The sequence below is a fragment of the Cygnus atratus genome, chromosome 1 (assembly GCF_013377495.2).
Source record: "Cygnus atratus isolate AKBS03 ecotype Queensland, Australia chromosome 1, CAtr_DNAZoo_HiC_assembly, whole genome shotgun sequence".
Classification (NCBI taxonomy): domain Eukaryota; kingdom Metazoa; phylum Chordata; class Aves; order Anseriformes; family Anatidae; genus Cygnus; species Cygnus atratus.
The window spans coordinates 190,051,417-190,072,244 of record NC_066362.1 but is presented as its reverse complement, the minus strand read 5'-3'; the positions used below and the strand labels follow the sequence as shown (position 1 = coordinate 190,072,244).

General features: G+C 36.2%; 1 protein-coding gene across 1 annotated transcript in view; it reads right to left on the bottom strand.

The window, feature by feature from the left end:
- The window catches only part of XPO4 (exportin 4), an 82,272-nt gene that overhangs the window by 11,127 nt on the left and 50,317 nt on the right, over positions 1-20,828 (bottom strand). The window contains exons 8-21 of the mRNA XM_035542719.2: positions 20,271-20,428; positions 19,822-19,996; positions 15,127-15,303; positions 12,858-13,000; positions 12,600-12,745; positions 11,176-11,353; positions 9,312-9,471; positions 7,556-7,725; positions 6,439-6,613; positions 4,983-5,276; positions 3,872-4,052; positions 2,159-2,277; positions 1,088-1,218; positions 208-325 (exon numbers count right to left, since the gene is read on the bottom strand). Coding sequence (XP_035398612.1) covers positions 208-325; positions 1,088-1,218; positions 2,159-2,277; positions 3,872-4,052; positions 4,983-5,276; positions 6,439-6,613; positions 7,556-7,725; positions 9,312-9,471; positions 11,176-11,353; positions 12,600-12,745; positions 12,858-13,000; positions 15,127-15,303; positions 19,822-19,996; positions 20,271-20,428 — 2,325 coding nt within the window. The remainder of the gene's footprint in view (positions 1-207; positions 326-1,087; positions 1,219-2,158; positions 2,278-3,871; positions 4,053-4,982; positions 5,277-6,438; positions 6,614-7,555; positions 7,726-9,311; positions 9,472-11,175; positions 11,354-12,599; positions 12,746-12,857; positions 13,001-15,126; positions 15,304-19,821; positions 19,997-20,270; positions 20,429-20,828) is intronic.

Below are 20,828 nucleotides of genomic sequence, written 5' to 3'. Positions count from 1 at the left end.
CACCTCTATCCCTCTTTGTAATACAGTCCAATGTCTCTGGTCCTCCATGTTCTTCTTCAACTGCCAGTTCTTTAGGTAACAGGCTGTTTCTTAATATTTGTGTGTGATGCTCATTAATCTAGTCAGATATTATCACTATTTGGTCTTTTGACACCACCTGTATGCAAAACACAAAACAAAACACAACACAGAAAACAGCTGTCTTACCTTAAGAAAGTGCCTTGTTGCTAGAAAGAGAGCTGAATCTGTTTCTTGTGCTTTTGCACACTGTTCTGCTAACGGTGTTACAGCCTCCAGACAGAGCTGGCAAACCTCAGAACTCATTCTGATAACAGGCATTAAAGAATCAATGTCAGATTTCAATGAAATTGTGGCAAAACTTCCCAATGGCATCACTACAAAATACTTTAAATGCTTCTATGTTTCAAAATGTCTTTTTACTATAAAGCTGTTAATAAAATAATAAAAAAATAAAAAGGGGAAAAAGAACTCTAACTTTGTTGCTTTCTTTTATTAGCTACATACCCTAAAGTAACATAACCCTCTCTGACATAACATTTTCAGAAAGAGGCCCTTATGGTCAAGCTCATCTGTTTCTGACACGTGCCACAGATTAGTGAAAATGGTACTCCCGTTATAAGAGGGAGAGCCCATTGGCAACGTGACAGGAAATGCTCTGGAGCCAGCCCAATAGAACAGCAGCAGTGTTTTGTATTACCAGCTGAGAAACTAATTCAGGAATGGCTTTAGGATACCAGCTGAAGGCTTATGAAGTTACACACTCTGAAGTGAAGTAATGGAGGAGGCAGGAATGGGTGCCAGAAAAAACTTACACGCTAAACCACTTAAACACTGCATTCAAGCAACAAGTCAGAGGAAATTCAGCTAGTACTGGAATCTCAATAGACACTACAGTGAAACTCTCAGTCGCCAGAGAGCAGAGAGGAAGAGTAGATTACGGATATGTAACTATAGATACAGAAATTGATAGGAAAGGAAAAAATGCAAAGAAAAAGAACCAAGACTTAACATGTCTTTATAAAAGAAGCTAAGATTTTTAGACACTCTCAAACTCTGTAAAGGATACGATGACATCCCTAACTCCAGTGAGTACATCAGGCTCTTAAAGAGGTCCTCTGGAAGTTGTGGAATTTTCTCAGGGAATATCTCACAGATGAAAGTGATTAATTTGTAATATTGATTACACAGGGATGGAAACTGTCAAAAGAAAAACAAGGGCATTTTAGAACGACATAGCTCTATCCTGATGTTATTTCCAGCTGTATAAAGAGACAAATCTGATGCTTTCCACTGAAGAAGAAAAGACAGTTCTAGGCAACAACCTCAGTCATCAGTGTCTACAGCTATATAAGCAAAAAGTATGGTGCAATAAAAGCAGACTGATAAAGCAGAAATGTTTAAGTTGATGGCAGGTGTCCAGTATCTACTCCATACAAAGTCATGGAGTTTTTCTTCACACATGAGCAAGTCTAGTCCTGTGGAGTAAAAGCCTCATTAGCATTTGGAGAACAAGAGGGGTGCTCCTAGGGCACATCCTTTGACTTGATTCATCTAAAATGGAGGTAGCTCCCATGCTCAGTGGGTGCTACCAGGTGAGAACCAAAGCCTATTAAGAGGGGACAACTGAGCTACCCTTCAGAATTGTTCCCCTGACTCAAAATAAATATTAGCATAGCGTAACACAATGAAATACCACCATTTGGTTGCTTCAGATTTTACTGTCCTACTGACAACCTGCTGTCTATGAAATGAAAGCATTGCAAAAATAATTAGAGTTGCAATTTGCTCCCACATTATTTTTTGTTTTGACTAATATCACTGCTGATGCTTCCTGTCACATTTCTGACACTATCACAAAAATGATTCCACAGGCCACATTTCAGGGTTGGCTAATTGTTAACCTGCACAGACTTGCTTTTAGAGGGAAAAAATATTTGTTTAGGCCTTCCAAACATGCATTTCCACAGGTTAAAATACTTATTTTCTAATGGTATCTATAATTAGAGAAGCTATTTACTTTTTTAAAAGCCTAGAAAATCTAACTTGTGGAGGTGAAGCGCAATTTAGAACCCATTTCTGGGAATTCATTACTATAAACCTTTCATATTCTAGCAGTTACATGTGAAAATATACTTACCTTCAGCAGATCCTGGGACATTAGAGGCAGAACTAGATTAACCCCATATAAGACAACATCTGCTGCTGATACAGATCTATTTGTGGCTTGCCCAGGCTCATGTCCTCTAAATACTTCATCTGTAGAAAAGATAAAAAATATTTTGTAAAAGAAGAGGATCAAATATATTGAAGAAAGAGTCACATGTCTTTAATAAAGACATTTTTAATGATAGGACTATCACACTCTTCCCAAATGAAAACATGAGGCACTGTATTAAAATAGAAACTTAATGAGTAGAGACTGCCACATCACTCTATATTTATATTCATTAGGACTAAGCATTTCATAATCACATGTACCAGATGGCATACTAACCAGAACACTTGAGATACTTTGAGAGCTCCCTTCCATTACAGCATGGAACGAAGCTCTCTTACACTTGTTTCTAGTGATATCTGCTTCATGCTTGCACAAATAGACAGTGAGCAAAATATTCTAGCATTTCTCTACTTTCTGTACATTTCCATATAGTATACATTGTAATATATACTTATGTGAATTTTATAAACACAAAGAGAAATAAATGGAGGAAGTTACTGAAGAAAACTCTGTAATTTATAACTTGCCAAGTTTCTCCAGTTCCTGTTAAGACCTGTACTTCCCAGTGACTACCAATGACCTTACTTTTATAATTCTGGCATTAAGTTAATAATAGCGACCAGAGAAGTTTCAATACATTTGATATCTGGGTATTATGTTTAGGTAGTATTCACAGTCCTTAGTTTCATGGCTTTTTTTTTTTTTTTTTTTTTACAGTATTTTGATGCTTCTAACAACCAATATCTGATCTCAAAAAGAATGTGTAAGATGGCACTGAGATGTCCACTTGATGGACAAAGTCTAATTTTGGTTCTGTATTTTTGTGTTGCACATACAGAACAGAAAAACGAGACAGATGCACTGAATTTCAGAGTACAAGGTTCCCTCTCCTTCAAAACCTTAGTGCCTTAGAACAGCAGTGAAAAAGATCAAAACCATGTAGGCAGATTCAGTTTGTTGCTGAGCAAGTCTTCTGGGCAAACAGTATAGGGCATGGTAAGAAAAAAATCGTGCAAATGTGTTTTAACTTATTCAAAAGCAATGCAACACAGCTAAGCTAGAGGTGACTGACAAAATTGCATTAGTCCTGAATATGAAGTGGCAAAGATACAGAAGAAAGCAACAGGCTGGGGAAAAAAATAAAAATAAAATAAAAAAACAACCCATATCTACATACTATAACACATTCTGTGAATGAAGAATACAGAAAACCCTCAAACTTGACACATTTTCGCTTGACAATTTTCAAGAGCTCAGCATTTTGCAAAGTTAGGATCTTGTACTAACAAAGACAACCCATCTGCTCTTGCAGTAATTTGCTAATCTGACTTCTCTGTAGTTTCTGCTACTACATGTTCAGACTTGCAGCATTCATTTTTTAAGTTGTTGTTGTCAACATGCCCTATTTATTTTACAAGAGCAGTAATTATTTCTGAATACTGGAAGATGTGCCGTACTGTGAAAAGTTCTTCCTTTGCTACTTGCACAATAAATAATTTTCATATCCTGAGCAAACCTAAACTCGAGTTTCCAATTTACCTGAATTGAACTCATGCCCTACGATGGCTTTTTTTTTTTTTTAAACTGTTTAGAATACAAATTATGGCTTAGCAATTACCAATTCCTCCATACCTGTATCACTGAAATCTATGAATTCTTTTGATAGAAGATTAGTGAGAAGCTCCATAATAAGGAGGAGATCCTGGTACTGATCTTCTTCTGCTGTAACATCTATCCGTTGCCGACCTAGATTATTCTTGGAATACACCTGGAGCAGAGTTAGGCAGGCCTCATACAAGTTCATGGCTTTGGCCTAGAAAACAGCGTTAGATAACAAGAAAATTTTATATGTTAAAAGTGACACCCTTTGTTTTAAGATGGTGCTACATGGTTGATGACACCTGAAGGTTTTAATTTCAGTTATACTATGGATTTTCATAACAACCGCACACAGAATCATCAAGGAAACAGCTATCTTAAATACTGAGAACACTTACAGCCATATATTTACGTGCTACTGACAAACATTATAACATTACTTTTATCAGTTCCTCAATCTTAACGAAAAAGAGTGACTTGGGCCAGGCTGACACATCTCACCAGTCTCGCAAACTAGATTAAAATTATCAACAAGATCCCAAAGGGACTCACTTCTGCTATCAAAATTTGGAGCCATAATACTCTCTGTGCATTCCCATATTGAAGTAGGCTTCTCCTAGATGCAAAAGCCATCGCTTCTGGATGCAAGAGCAGAATTAGCCAACAGTGCAAAAATGTAAGCAGCCTGCATCAACTCATTTTACCCGATAATTTCTTCGTAACCACTATGCACTGTTTAGAACCAAAGCAGCATCTCTACAGTATGCATTTGTCACATAAAACAGGGCTGCAACTCTGCTACGCAAGCCTTCAGAGAAGTTTGGTATGGTTAAGTAAGCATTCAACACGGTCTGTACTCTTGCCACCCCTGCACGTTAAGACTGGTGATGAATTATGGTCAAGTTTATTGCTAAAAGAACAGTCTAGACGTCGTGCTTTTAATCTTTGGGAGTGTATCTTTTTAAACAAAGGAATTCCTCTAGCAGATGTGACCATATAGCATTTCTTTCTATATAGACAGAATGGTGATGTAAGCATACAGGGTTTCTTTCTGTATAGAATACAAAAATCACTCTGCTATTTTGTACAATGCATGCGCGCACACACACACACTTCTCCTCCTTCCCCTCTTGGTTGTATTTACCTCTCCAAGATAGCAAATTTGTTTATGTGCAACTTCAACAAAGACTTCTATTATGAGATTAACAGTCTCTGGCGTGTTTTTGTATACTTCCATTAATCCAATGCAATTATTAAGGAAGTCCATTAGGAAATTAAAGAGAATTGCTACATTATCAATCTGGGTAGCCTCAGCAATGCCACAGAGTGCTTCCAACGTAGCAGTGATTTCCTGTTTCACTTCCTCCTCTTGGCAGATCTGCTGAAAGTTTTCTTGGTTTATCACATTCAGGAATCGCTGCTGAAGTGGCTGAAGAACCTTAATTTTTTTTAGAAAAGTCACATTAAAATAAGTATATTATTACAAGAATGAAATTTGAGGTTTAAATAATTTAGCAAGCACATGGGTTGTTTTTAGCACAGCGGTACAAGAATCAATCAATTCCAGTTTGCAATGGCTCAATTATGTTATTTTTCTGTCACATTAACATAAACTGAAGTGATAGTGATTAGTGATTCTCATTATCCACCATCACCTGCAGGTTGGTTGCAAAATGAGCACCGCCATAAATATTTAGTATTATTTTGTAGCGTTTAAACAAATAACAAGGACTTTCTCTGAGTCACATTATTTGATTCTTTTCCAGATTCAGTATTAGCAAAAAAAGGTCAGCAATGAAAGCATTAATTAAAAATCATGTTCACAATTACCTTTGTCTTATTACAATTCTTGGTAGTACAATTTCTCTTATAATCAGCATATGTGACTACGTTTGTAAACTAACCCAATTTGAACCAATTTAGACATTTCCATAGAACAGTTAAATGTTTTTCCCCAGTTACTTCCAGTGCCTTATAACCTTACCTTCAATCACTAACTTCATAACTTTCCTAATGAAAATAAGCTTCTCTCAGAAGGACAGTGCTTTTCAAACTTCAAAGCTAATGTGGTGTAGCTGAAGCGTGATCAGGAAGCATTAGAGCACCAACCTTTCCAGTATTAAATATCTGAGCACTAATGGAACCAGGGCACAGAAAAGCTGGTCGAGAAGCTTCATTATTTTTCACATTAGTCTTACTATCGTTATCGTTAAGTGAATAAATGAATAATTCATAAACACCACGAAATTAAAATAAATAGACAAAATGGCACAACTCTGATGAAAGCCCTTAACCTTTACAAAAGGTCTCTACCAAGTGTACTGCTAGACTGGCTATTTCATGAATGCCCAAGTAATTTTGAGTTGTTTCTGTTTAGGTAGTAATGGTTTAGATATCATGGACAACACCAATAAGCTGCCAAAAAATTATGGCCCTTCAAAGAAAGAATCGTTAAAAAAAAAAATTGGCATTAGATGTTCAAAATCTGAAGATTTTGTATGAGCTGAGTTAGCATCACCATAAAATTCCTTACACTAACTTCAAACTTTGGTTTTATTACTTGCAAAAATTAAGGTAACAGAAGCATCAAAACAGCTTACCTCTGTCCAGTATTGTTGTTTTGTTTCTGTATCCATATGAGCAAAACCTCCTAAAACTAAAGCTTTCATTAGTGTTCTCTGCACAGAACTGGACAAATAGTGAAGGGGAGGGCTTCGCCTTGCAAATTGTTTAGCTAAATTCCACCAGTTTTCACACTGAATAACTAAGTTTGCCCTAGAAGGGGGAAAAATATTTTGATTAAAGAAAATACTCCAAAAATTGTATGAACAGAGTGCATCAGGCTGCTAGCAACTGTCAGAAGATTTTTATTTTTATTTTTTAATTTAATTCCTTTATTGTAAGGCTAAATTGCCTTTTGACTTTCATCTTATTAATGTCTCAACCATAAAATTTCTGATGTGTATACTCTGAAAGTAGCTCAATTCATATGGGAGAAAAGCAGGGAATTACTTAGTTTTACACACAGACAGACACACACATAGTTAATGGATATATTGCATGGATTAAAAGCTTAGTCTCATTATGTCATGATAAAATAAGCAGTTTATTCCAAAACTAGCTCCTGTGGTTTTTATTTATCTTTAAAAAAATTCTCCTCAAGCATTTAACTCCTCAAACTTCAGTCTTTCAGACTGAATGCATGATTGCATGTCAATTCACAGAAGCAAAACATTCAAGAATTTTCTTCTTCACAGTTTGTAATACCAAAGAAATTTCTGAAATTTGTCTGAACCCACCAAACCCTATTTTTTTTTTCTTTAAAAGGTTTATTAAACATATTTTATACTGGCTTAGCCAGTATCTGAACTCAATCTGAAACAACTTGTTCAACAAAAACAAACAAACATAAAAATCCTTGCAATAAGAGTGGAGACCAGGAGAATTTTCCTTTCTCACTGTTTGTGTGAGGCACACAGGTAGGGGAAGGAGAGTGCACTGATCAATAATAATAAAGATTAGGTTAATGTTTTGTCAAATCTAGGTCTCACTCCTCACTTTGTCAGACAATTTTTTCCTCCATTTATAGCACGTTACTAAAGTAATTTGACTTACAGAGACATGAATATAAAGTGCCCCATATCTGGATTACTTTGGCCAAAAAAATTTAAAGGAAGCAAAAGAAATTTTTTGACTTCCAGAGGTGTAGCAACTTACCGCTCTCTCCTTTCCACTAATGTTACTAGCAGTTGTACAGTATCATTTGCAAGGTCCTGCTCTGAACTCCACACTGCCAGGTTACTGATCACTTTTTCTAAAAGGTAACCCACAATCCACTGGGAACCCTCAGTATCAGCACCAAATGCTGTACTAAATGGCAGACTTATCTATAAGAAAAGCATTAAAATGAGTGAGTTTTACAGAAGGCAGAACCCCAAAGTGTATGGTAATCAGTCAGCAAATTCTTTTCAGGCTGTCACTTCTTCCCTACTTAAAATACACAAAAGTTACATAGACAAAGGCAAAGAATACCTGTAACAGAAAAATCTTTGCCAAATTTATCATGCAATTTTAAGCATAACACCTAAAAGAAAGAAAAGTATCAACCTCATCACAATAGCAGGTTTAAGTATGTCTAGCTTTTAATGCCAAAGAAAGTTCAGAAGCTTTAAAAATTAAGAGAAAGATACCAAAAAATCATCTCCCAAAAGTGTTTCCATGAATTTATGATGAAATTCCTCAAAATAAAGTGATAAAAATAACTGGAAATAAGCCTAGCTCTTGATCTAGTTTGAATCTTGTAAGAATTTATTTTCATCGTAGTCTTTTCTACACCAGCTTTCTGCATTATTCCTTCAATCTACACAGATGTTAGGGAAGATGTCACATTCTGGTCCTGGTACGTTAAAATAAGCTTCCTTGAAATTGCCTGCTTGCCTATCTTCAGAAAAAAAAGTTTAAGAGTGAAATCCAAAAGCTTTGTAATATTTGTGCAGGGGCTTCCTGTCAGCACACCACCGTTTCTGATTTTAAAATTCATAATATATACATGACTGAGTATAAGATTTAAAAAGAGGTGTTCAACCTCTTTCACATGCCAACACAAACTAAATGTGTACATTTCCTAGATACCCTGTTTCATGCTCTCCAATTCTTCCCCAGCTGATATCTTTGCTCTGCTGCAAGTACAAGTTGAATAATATAATTCAAATTCATTACAAGTCTTCGGTATCCCTAACTTTGTTAAGGGCTCCTGAAGCGTTAGTATTCTTAGTTGCTTCAGTAGTGGAAATAAGGGGAGGAGGCGGCGGCTTCCTTCTCAGAAGTTAGAGCCAAGAAGACCTTTTCATGAGTGGCCTCCATTAGCTAGCTGGAGTATAGTTAGTTGTATAAGCAAAATCAGGATCAAGGTATAATCATGATTAGTGCTTTCCAAACACGATAAAATGTTGCCCTTTAGAAAGAACGCATCATAGAAATCATGATATATACAATGAGAACATATGAGAATAGGGAGAGGAGAGAAAGTAACATGATTTTAGCTTATATATACCACCTAGTGATGGTGTTAGATATCTAATTCAGAATTACGACTAGGTTACTCAATAAATCATTCATCAAGGGCAACCACTGTATTGAAGATGAACTGTAAGATCTGACGTAGTTTATAAAATTGCTGTGGTAGGTGAATTTCACCCGCTATACAACCTGAGAGAGCGCTATGCTACTGTGATGCCACTAGCTAAAAAAAATCACATTTATACCAAGATGCACAAGAAGGGTCCCCTAACAACTTATATTTATAATGAAAAAAGGAAGAGAACATCTACTTTCAAACAATTTAAAAACTAACCCCAAATACAATATTAAAAATGCTTTTTCACTGCACCTTAGGATAGCTACACTAATATCTGCATTCCAAGGATATTTTTGCTAATACTCACCAATTCATTCATAAAGGTTATATCCTTACCTGATCATACAGCTTTTCATCCACCAGGAGGTAAGTCTTTGCCCAACGCTTGAGGAACCATACAATATCTTTGCCCATCTGCGGGCTCAGAAGGTGCGTGAGATTTGCCCTTATTGCTCGAGATTCTACTTCTGACACTCTTAAAATAGCCGATAACAACCTGCAGATTTAAAACACAACAACGATGTTGAGCGTTCTTTGGAGAAGTAGTGTGACTCTACGAAACACTTATTTTTTCATGAAATATGAGGAAGGAACAGGATAATGAAGTATTTCAACTCTAACGAAGTGGAGAGCAGTTAACTTGTTTCTTTAAATCCAAGGAGAGAGACAAAATGGCAAATACCCTCCACAAAGTCAGAATATAAGGTGATCTTTGACTTCAAAAACACTGCAACAGAAGAATCCCGACAAGCATTCTGACGTTGTGGGAATGCAGACATATGTACCGCTGCCTGTAATGTTTGAAAAGCTTTATAGAAAAACTGATTCTCCCCTTCCTGCATGAACCACCTTCTTCGTTACAAATTGTGGCCTAATCATGCAGCTTTTGCAGTATGATACAGCTACAGCAATGTCCAGTTATTTCTTACTTTTTCATTACCACAGAGAAACAATATGATGTAGTAGACCACCAAGTGATTGCATTAATACACTCAGTCAAGAAAACTATATTTAATATTAGCTTTTACAGTATCTCAATTAAATTTGGTAAGAGTTTGCTAGTCCTCAAGGAATTTATGAGTTGGTGGTGGTCTATTTCTGTTTTTACTCCCATCTGCACTAAGACATTGCAATCAGAAATTCTGGGTTTTGACCAGTTCCTGTAGCTGCCAGGCTTGTCGTCAATGACCACTATTCAAACCTCTATGTGTTAGCCCGTGAAGCACTTAACTGCCCGTGAAGATCCATTTTTCTAGCCTTTTCCAGAAGAAAATGTTAAGTACACAAGTAATCTTGGGTAAATAGTATTTCATGCCAATAAAAAAAAAAGATTTGAATTGAGCCTTCTGCATACTGAAGATTCAAACCGAGGACTCCTTTGTGGGCATCAGCCTTCTTGCAAAAAGAGAACGGAAATCCCTTATGCTGTTCCTTAAATATGTTAATAATAACATGTGTACATAAGGGGCAACAACTCGTCCCCCCACCAAAGACCAAAGCTGCTACTGCCAAGCGGAGACAGTAAATCACGACCAAAGACGACAAATTCACTTAAGCTTTGGAAAGCTCTTGCTTAAGCTGCACATGTGCAGAATACATTATAGACAAAAAATTTTTGATAACATACTATAGGCTGTGTTGCTTTAAAAACAAGTGATTTTTTTTTTTTTAAGTAATTTGAGTCGTTTTAAGGACTTTCTGTAATAAACAGATCAAAGACAGGCTTTCAGTAGTGATAAAGTATTTCTATTTATTTTAATAGGTAGATCATGTCCTCAATTACAACTATTAGGTCACCAAGCTAGCCATTTCTGCCATCCCATTTCAATTGAGTTTTATCTGTTTTGATGCCATACTTTTTCTTCCCTTCAGTCCTCCCCCTAGGTCAACTTGACTTCAAACATTATCTGTAATCTCTCTGCCTATCTCCACCCTAAAAAAAAATATATATACATAAACATAAACATCACTTCATCTTTTCTGTCTTTTCTTTTATAGCTTTGCCTTAATAGATCAGTTATAAAACCATTCTTATAAATTATTTGCCTTTACTTAAAGACTAGTTAAAAGAGACATTTCATTTCCAATGTTCAGTGTTTACATATGGCTTTTTTTTTTTTCAATTCACAGAAGTCCATTCACGTTCTCACTTTTTCTCTGAAAAAGTATTTGACATACTTAACACATGACGCATTCTTACCTAATTACAGAATCAGTTCTGTTGTACCCTGGGATGGAAGAGGCCTTTTCTCCTGGAGATCCCAGAATTTGAAGTGTTGTGTTGATGTCAACCTCAGCTGAATGTTTAATGGAGTATTCCATTACTTCTGGAGGTATTAGCGGAGTCTCTCCCTGAGTATCATTAGCCAAGAGGTAGCCTTACATTAAAGAAAGAAAGAATGATCACAACTTTCTACCCTAGGTTAACTTAGAGCTTTTTGATTAGAGAGTCCATTGGATTAACTGCAGACATCACACCAGAATCAAATGTTTATACAACCCCTGACTAACACCGATTAAATATGTATAATTAACTTCAGAATATTTAAAGCCATTCTGTAAAAAAGAACCTAAAAGTGACAGTAAACTAATGCTGAAAAATAAACCACCAAATTAAATAATAAAAGAGGGAGAAGAGCTTTGCTTTGTGTGAAAGAATAACAGCCAATTCAGGTACCTGAAAAAAATATTCTACAACATTGTGGTCACTATTTTCTCCTTCAGTTATGTGATAAAAATTGTTCAATTTTACAGCTTCCCTACTGAGTCCATCTCATCTGAGACTTCTACTCTGCTAATATTTCAAATCTATAGAATCTTTCAGCCACCAAACAAACATGCTATAATAAAGTTTTCCTTGCATAGCAACAGCAGATCAGGTAAAGCAATGGTTTTCACAGTAAAATACTCTGGTGTCTAGATAATTAATATTAATTCCAGATTTAGTCATAGTTTTCGGTGTCTGATCTCATAATCATCTGAGCTACAAATATAAACTTCATCCTACAGCGATACAAAAATATTATAAACACATTTATGCCAACATCTGAGAGCAACTAAAACATCAGACATTCAAAAAGACCCCACAAAATATTTCATACAGTATACATTTCTCCTAATAAAATACAGACACTGTCTTAGCTGATGTTATGCTTTGCAAACAGCTGTAAGATAGTTCCATCTAAAAATCAAAAATAAAAATGTTCTAAACTCAAGTTCCCTGAAACACAGCAAAAAGCCAAGGACATGGATCATCAGTCCTGAGAGATTCTGGAACTTACTCGATTCTTTGCACCACTGAGTAACACTGCTATCCTGATCTCATGTGTGTTCCCTTAAGTCATGTGAGCCCAGACAATATAACTGAAACCACGAACAGGCTAATTTCTTGAATAGGTGGATCTCAGAAGTCTATGACAAAATTACTTGCGGGAATTTCCAAAGGACATACCTCATGAAAAGATTACATTAATCTTTTAAAGATAATTTTCATGTTACTGCAGACAGATGAAAGTGAGACAAAAACTTTATAAGTAGTTTGCAATGCAAGCACTTTTCTTTCCTAAGATGTTCCAGGTGCAACAGCAATATCAGAATAAGTGCTATTTAACACTGTTCACATACCTGTGACTAAAATAAGCCAATGAATATCCTCATACAGGTCATCAAGCACTTTATTGTCAATTGAGGCTGATGCTGGTGAGGCAAGTAACTGCTGCTGATGTCTTTGCAACTGACCATGGAGCCTTGTAACTCGGTCTTCTAATAAACTGTGGACAAACAATAATAAAATAACTTCGCTGGTTTTAAATTGTTTCAGCAAAGTCAAGCTCTTCCAATTTGGTGGATTTATTCATTTGCATTCATACTATTTTTCCATACCTTGTAAGAAGAGGTATACAGTGTTCTGCAGCAATTCTTCCCAGCATGCCTACACTGGCCAACTGGTCACAGAACTGGTCTCTGTCGTCTTCCTGCAGTTCACTTATTTCTTCTTCTTCCCGAGAGGCCACACCATTGGCAGTCTGATGTTATGTCAACAAAATTAGAAGCAACCAGTTAATGTTACACTTGCTAAAACTTATCACCACCACACTTTTCTACGTAAATTTGGGTTTTTCTTCCAAGGTGTTTTGCATGGATACACAACAGGCTTGTGCTAAATTAGATACAGATGAGGTAAATAGGGGAGTAAATATGACTTTATATTGTTTTGAAATCAGCATTTCACAAACTTATCAGCAAAATCAGCTCCTTGCATATTTGCTACCATTTCCAACAGTGCTCTCAAGTCAAAAGATTCACTGTTAGTGAAAAAAGTCAAATATAAGAGTTATGAAAATTGATACTCATTATAAGCACAGGCTGGAAAGCAGCAAACAGCTTCTTTACACTACATACATAAATCAGCTCTGGTAAGCATCCACTGCTAGAGGTACAAAATGATGTACTGAATGACTCTCATTCACATAGATGGTCTGCAAACCCAATGGTCAGGAGACTTCTAAAATACATTTGGATTTCAAATCATTATATATAGTCAGGCCAAGAACAATTTTAAACACTTTGCTTTGTCCTATTCATTAGTCAAAGACACTGTTCCCAGTTCTCTGAGATCTTAAAAATAAATCACAAGAGAGATAGTATTCTTCACGATAAAGTGAACGTCACCTCTTTCAATAAAGATTTTCTGTAACTTATTGTTTGAAAAAAACACACCTTTAAAAAGTAAATGCTACAACCTCAGAAAAAATAGAAGGCAAAATAAAAATCTCAATATGAGATTCCTCTCGCCTTGGCTATATTTTAAGACTACCTAGTAATCAGAGCTTATTTTCTTGAAGAGTTGATCCCTTATATGTAGAAATCACATATCAATGTTAGAAGTGTTTTCAAAAATCTCTTGACGAATGACAGAATTTACACAACTACCATTCAAATACAAGTGACGGAGAAAGCTATCATTACATATTGTTTCTACAAAGGCTTTGGAAAATTGAATCTAAACACATTTTCTTACCTAAAGTGCTTTTACTCCATCTTTTCTTTATCTAACCCAGCAAATCATTCTCCTTTGGCAACTTCAAAGTTGCAGCTGTTTACTGAAGAGTGAGTCTCTGCTCTCAAAGCAGAGACTGAAAGTTCCTGTTACTGCTTTGATATCGAACAAGAAGCATTCTAAAATGCCAGCTGTGGCTTTTAAAAGGTTACCCATGGGATAAATGACTTATCTCACAGAATGACATGAATTAACCTGTGTATACGAGCTATGTCAAGACCGCCTGATATGAATTCAAAGTTCTCTTGTGAAATATTCCTCTCTGTTTGGCATTGTTATTACCATCTGTTACATATCAAGATACTAGACATGGGTTTTATATAGGGCTTTTCAGAATGAGGTACCCTGGAGATCTTTGCATAGCATCAAATTTAAGAGATCAATTTTATATAGCTAATGAATCAAATCTATGCAGTAATTAATACATTCAGCATCTACATCCAAGTTTCAGTACCACAATCTATTTCAGTAAGATCCATACTCCTGGCAAAGAGACTAACGGGTTTTCTCTCTCAGAGGGCCAAGAGATAGCTGAGGTAGTTTTAAGTTTTCTTGAGAACAGCCACCTCAAAAATTCAGTAAGGAATTTATGTACTATTTTATCCAGAAGAACCACATAGTATTTCATGCTTCTTTTAGTCTAAGCATAGTCATTCTATATTTTCTCAGATTACACTTCAAAAGTATAATCTGAAGATAATGTATGGGAAATAACAGGATAAAAGGCTTCCAATTTCATTGAAGACTTTAATTATAACCCAGATCCAGAGAAGGATGGTCAGAAGTTTAGTCGTTGCATCTATAGGGAAGACCAGCAGGAAACACGTCAATTTTACTAACAGGTTTATTTATTTTTAAAAGCAACTTCCAACTTTGTATTCCTTCATTTCCTTTTCATAGTGAGAGAAACAGACTGGAAAATGACCTCTGATTAACAAATTCAGCAAATTTTTCATTTCCATTCAAAGCCACGAGTAGTAAATTTATACTGGCTCCCTTGAGCTACATAATAAAGTATACAACGACAACAAAATCCCCACATGGGTTAGTTACTCCATATTATCATCAGAAACTACCACTGTAAGGGCTTACCAAATTCCTTGTACCATCAGGAGCAGCTAGATGGCACTGAATGTAAGAATTAAAGACCTGAACAGCATGTTGGGTAAAGAAACCTTTATGGAAATGTTTGTCATCTTGTACCAAAGTAAGCCAAGATTCCAGCAACTTATCATATGCTTCCATATATACCATGTCATCTTTGTCAAGCTGTAAGAGATGAAAGAAACAAAACAAACATCTTATTCCTAAACTAAACCAGAGAAAGATACTTATATTACTATTTAACAGATGTTCTTCTAATGTTTAAGCAATTTAAAAAAAAAAAAATCACAAAACTTATTATTGGCTATCCTTGAAGAGATCAGAAAGAACTGAAGCAATGCATCGAAAAGGTCAATGCAGCTTTGCTAGAATTAAAAAACAAAACAAAAAACCACTGCGTTTAGCTATTTCTTTTCTTCTAATGTTCAAAACCAAACCAGTCTTGATTTAAGCCTTTCATACATACACATTATCACCTAAATACAGGAGCTACAATGTTTTCTCTCCAATGACACCAAGCATCTCAGCTCATACCAAAAACAACAACGAATTGAGCTATTTCTGTTTAATTAGACACAGAACACGTGCATATAGATTAGCACATATTCCGCTATTTTTGAAATAAAGAGACAGAAAAGATGACAACTCTGTTTAGGAAAAAATCATTACAAGACGGCTTGTATTAAAGAAACCCTGCTGTGGGCAGCCAGTTTTGATGATGATACACAACTTCTCATTCTGTGAACAAAGAAAGAGCACAATTCCATAAAATAAGCCTGCATCTACAATTCTTTAGTGCATTTTAACTGTCACTTCATGCTTTTAGCTTTTCAAATATATTTATATGGGGTACGTAAGTTGCAAAAGGAAATTCATATCTGAACAAGAAAACCCTCGGGTTACAGGGCAGCTAAAGAACCCAGACAGCAGAAGGGTTGTTTCTCTTGAAAAGGACATTTAATGCAATTATCATTTTATTTTTTTTCCACTTGATGCGGAAGTTGAACTTTAGTAAATACAACCACTTTCAGATAACTGAAGTATGACTCCATGGATGGATTTGCTAGTACTGCGAGACTTTTCTTTCCTCTAAGAAGTCTTCTCAACTTTTAACCAACATGATTGCTCACCAAGGTTACTTTGAGATAGCAGAGCTTAGTAAAATGATTCCTTGATGAAATACAGAGATACTAAGGCCTTTATCATGCCCCAGGCAGAGGAATTCCTGACTTTCAGTGAAGTTACGAACATGGCTGCATGAACAAAGGAAAAAAAAAACATTGGCTGGATGACTGACTAAGAGGGAAAACTGATACCATGTTGGAAGCATTTCAAGATATTTTCACAGCATCATTCTGTAACTGCAAAATGGTCGTATTTACCTTAGCTAAAATATGGGACACATGCAAGTTTGAAAACAAAAGCTGAAGATGATGATGAGAAAGACCAAACTGTATTCAATGCTAACATAAAACAAATTTAGGACAGGCACAGCATGTCTTTTAAATTTGGCTAAAGGACATTCATTGAAACATGAAACACTTTGATGTGTACATATATGTATTTTTTAACTTAGATACAATTAGTAATTTATAAGAATCCAGAAAATAACACAAGAAACAACATCCTTTTTTGAGGAAAAAAACAACTCAGATTTGAGAAGGTAATACGGAATAAAGCATTTTTATATAGTATTACCAATATCTTATGGTATTTTCATAAGGAAGCTAGGATTAGTAAGTGCCTCCATAAAGTAGGTGCCCAAGCAGTAGAGTTCGTTGATCTTGAACAAATAAAATCACAAAGGAACCTTACTAAAAATTCCCCATCTTGTTTTAGATTCAGATGAAAGGCTACAGCTGGGCTACTGAAGATGTCATGCAGGTAGACTGTACATGACAAGCTGCAGACTGGGGAGCAGAAACTTTCTGATGGATCTACCAGAAGCAATTGGCAGGGCCCAGTTCAGGACAAGATCTTCAGGAGAAGCAAAGTACAACCACTAACATCAAAGTGATGCTGCTAAATTTCTCCAAGATTCTTCCTTCACAGTCTACTGACCCTCTGAAGAAAGAACACTTCTAAAACTTGCTAAGTAGCAGCAAACTGGGAAAAGTTAGAAGCAAAGTAGAGAGAGAGACCAAATTCAGAATGATCTCTCCCCTTATGCAACTTAAGAAAAATAATCATAAATCAGGAACACCAGATTAAGAAATCTACCTGAGAAAAAGAAACCTTTGAGAGCATTTGTTTGCATTTTCATTCAACATCCTGCTCATACTCTTCACTAGTTCTGATCACCTATTACAGACTCCTACTTCTGCATAACCATTAAGCCTTGAGCAAAGGAAAGCATAACTGTGGACAAGCATCTTCTCTCAGACCCAGCGTTATTAAAGGAAGAGATGACTGGTCCAAACTGCATCATAAATCAACCTCAATCATTGCTGAAGCTTACTGTCCTCCACAGCGTAGCTGTTCAGGCAAATGTTCCACCAACTTCCCTCAATCAACAGCCAAGTAAATGTAAAACAACATTTGAACATGTTTGGATTGTGTGTGGGTTTTTTTTTTTCCTCCCCCCTTGCTGAATATCAATATTAGCAACAGCAGCAAGTACCATCAGCAACAGCTTCTGATTCTGTGCCAAGACACGTGCTGCTTTGAAGTGGTTTGCACATTACCGTTTTGGACCTCCTGATTTTGACAGGTTCAATAGCAAGCTTCTGGCTAAGCTGATTCCCTGTGTCTGATGGGTTTTGTGCAACATTCACACAAGCCATTCTGCAGGCACACAAAGTGGCAGAAATATGGGAAAAACAGTTTGCCCCACAAGCAAAGCTTTACTGCGTACACCTGTCTGTGTTCTGCTGCATTTTAGATTTCTGAATCTCAGGTTCCTACTGAGCCCAATGCACGTGGTATTTCACCTTTCACCAAAAACTCTTAATTACAGAAAGCAATTAAGCTCATGAGCACGAGTTCACAAAGTACATCACTACAAGCAATCTAAGCAAGTAGCTTAGGTGCTTAGGGACATAGTTTAGTGGTGGACTAGGTAGTGTTACACACTGATTGGACTTGATGATCTTAAAGGTCTTTTCCAACCTGCATGACTCTATGAAACACACTGACCAGGGCTGGAACATTCCTAAGCCAAAAGATTGCCTTCAGGGATACAAACAAGTATTTCTACAGTCACAGCACACCGTGCCATTACACCATCTGGATTAAGTCAGCAATAGTTTGAAATACTCTGTAGTGCACCTTATTGCTGATACGATGATAAGGTATACGAATTATTTTTTGAAGACTGAATACCACAGAATTTTGTGATTATCCTGGAGATCAGAGCAACCACATGAAGTTGAGATATAAGCTATACAACTGTTAGACCGATGACACAATGAAGTGATGAAAGTGTGATGTTTCTTTCTTCCACAGAACACTTTAAAGATTCTATGACAACGAACAAGTTCTCTCTTTAAGGAAAAAAAATTGCAGTCTTCTTTCTTATCTTGCTGGATCTGATAACACTGTAATATAATATTGAAAAGACTTTCTTCAGCAAAAACTAGAGGATTATGTATGCATAGGCAGACACATTCACTAGGCACGAGCAGCAAGCCATTTCCAAAACAAACTCTTTGTACCAGACAGTGGTACGAGCTACCTTGGGCTTTTGGTGAGAGATGAAGTACTCTGAGTTGGTGCTGAGCGCTCCTGAAGTTAAATATGGTTGTGTATTCTAGCTCTCCAGTAACAAGAGGCTAACTGAAGAAATGTATATCCTCTAGTCTCTTTCATTTAAATGATAGGTATCAAGCCTAGTCAGTATATATAGCAAAACTGGAAAAAAAAAAATCATTCTTTTTAATGATAATGGGGAAAACCCACGATGGTGTCTAGAGAGCTTCATTTAAATCAATAACTATTCCATGTATATAGCTCAGGTGAAAGATGCACCTTAATTCTTATAGGCTTTTTTCATAATTAAGTCTCCTTAGACATTTTTATTTTTAAAGTGGTTTTTTTTTTTTTTTTTGGAAGCAGAGGATTTAGCCTATCAAAATGGAACCTCTACATTACAACTAAGGTTTGAAAGAAGTAATCAAACAGAAAAGTCCTCTGAATTCCTGCTCTAGATTTGTACATAGAATTATTACTTGAACTGTGGCAGTAACAGAGGGATGATTTAAGCAGTTTAATAGTATGGGGTTAACAACAGATCTTAACAGCTACACTCACTTAAAACAGAAGTTCCTGCCTGTAAAACCCCTGACAGCATAAGTTTCAGTCTGTCCATATGTTCACACAGTGATTTTAAGCTTTCAGGTTTGTAGCATGTTCATTATCTACAACACTTTTCAGAGAAGTCCCACAAGAGCAATCCAGCAACATTTAAAGACTTTCATGCTTTTTTAACGTTCCCATTCTTTTAAAGGGGAAAATATGAAGCAGGTGCTTTAAATCAAAAGTTCGACAGATGCAGTGTGCAACTGTGCAATATGTTGCCCATAAAAAAATAAAACCCTTTCAGATGTGATTTCAGAAATATCTAGAACAAAAGCACCGTGTTTCACAACAGTTATTGACAAAACAGCCAGATTCTCACATCACTTATGCCTATTACAAAGAGAGGGAAACAAAAAAAATACCTACTTTTTGAGAATGAATACTTACCACTTCTTCCAAGGCAGCACTTCTTCCAAAAGAACAAGTGAGATGTGCGAGGCAGTTAACAAATGAAGAGAAAAGTTCATTTGGAATGGCAGTTAAAATATTTCGAGGAAATACGGTTATCAGGTTGCTGATAATACTGGAAATTCCCACTGCTTCAGAGTCTTCTATTTCAATTCTATAGATAGAAATAAGAGTTAGTTAGCTGCCATCAAGAAAAATGTTAAAAGCCAATTGATTTTCTAGATACGTTTTCAATCAATAAATCTATCTCGTGTTAGTTTAAGAAGCACCTACTTAAAGATGCATTTTTTAAAATGTCAATCATCCAAGAGTAAACACAGATTATACCCAGAAATAAGCAAGTCGTACCAGTTCTTCACACACACACGCTGCACTCCAAACTAAAGATTAAAAGATGCCATCTAAATTTAGAGAGCAGGCATACATACCCATTGATAGTATTCAGTAATCCCTCAATGAAGTGTGCCAGGTAATCAACTTGTGAACCTTCGTCAGGAAAGACTGACCCATGCAAAGACGCCAGCTGTGCCAGACATTGTAATGAATCTTGGGCCATATCTGTATCTTCTCTGATTTTTCGATGCACCTTTCAGGAAGCGAGATAGTTAGTAATACATGGAAAATAGGATGTTCTTACAACAGTCACATGGCTCTCAATCCAAAAGAGCACACACCAAAAAAAGCTTACTATAACTTCTATTCAGTCTGAAATGTGAGGGTTTCTACAACTCCCTAAACCCTAGCAAATGTCACGATTGCGACTCAGTTCACAAAATCGCGAGCCTCAAATTAACTCACTGATACTAACATTTAGTTAAGTCTTACTTACATTTTGAAAATTGAACTGTGTACCGAATGTTATGTCTTAAAGAGAGAAACAGATGCCAGCCAGTCAGACATACTGCTCCTTCTAAAAACAGCAATAATGACAGTCATCTCTATTATGCTAACTATGCCTAGGCTACGGAGTCTTGCTAAAGTTAGTC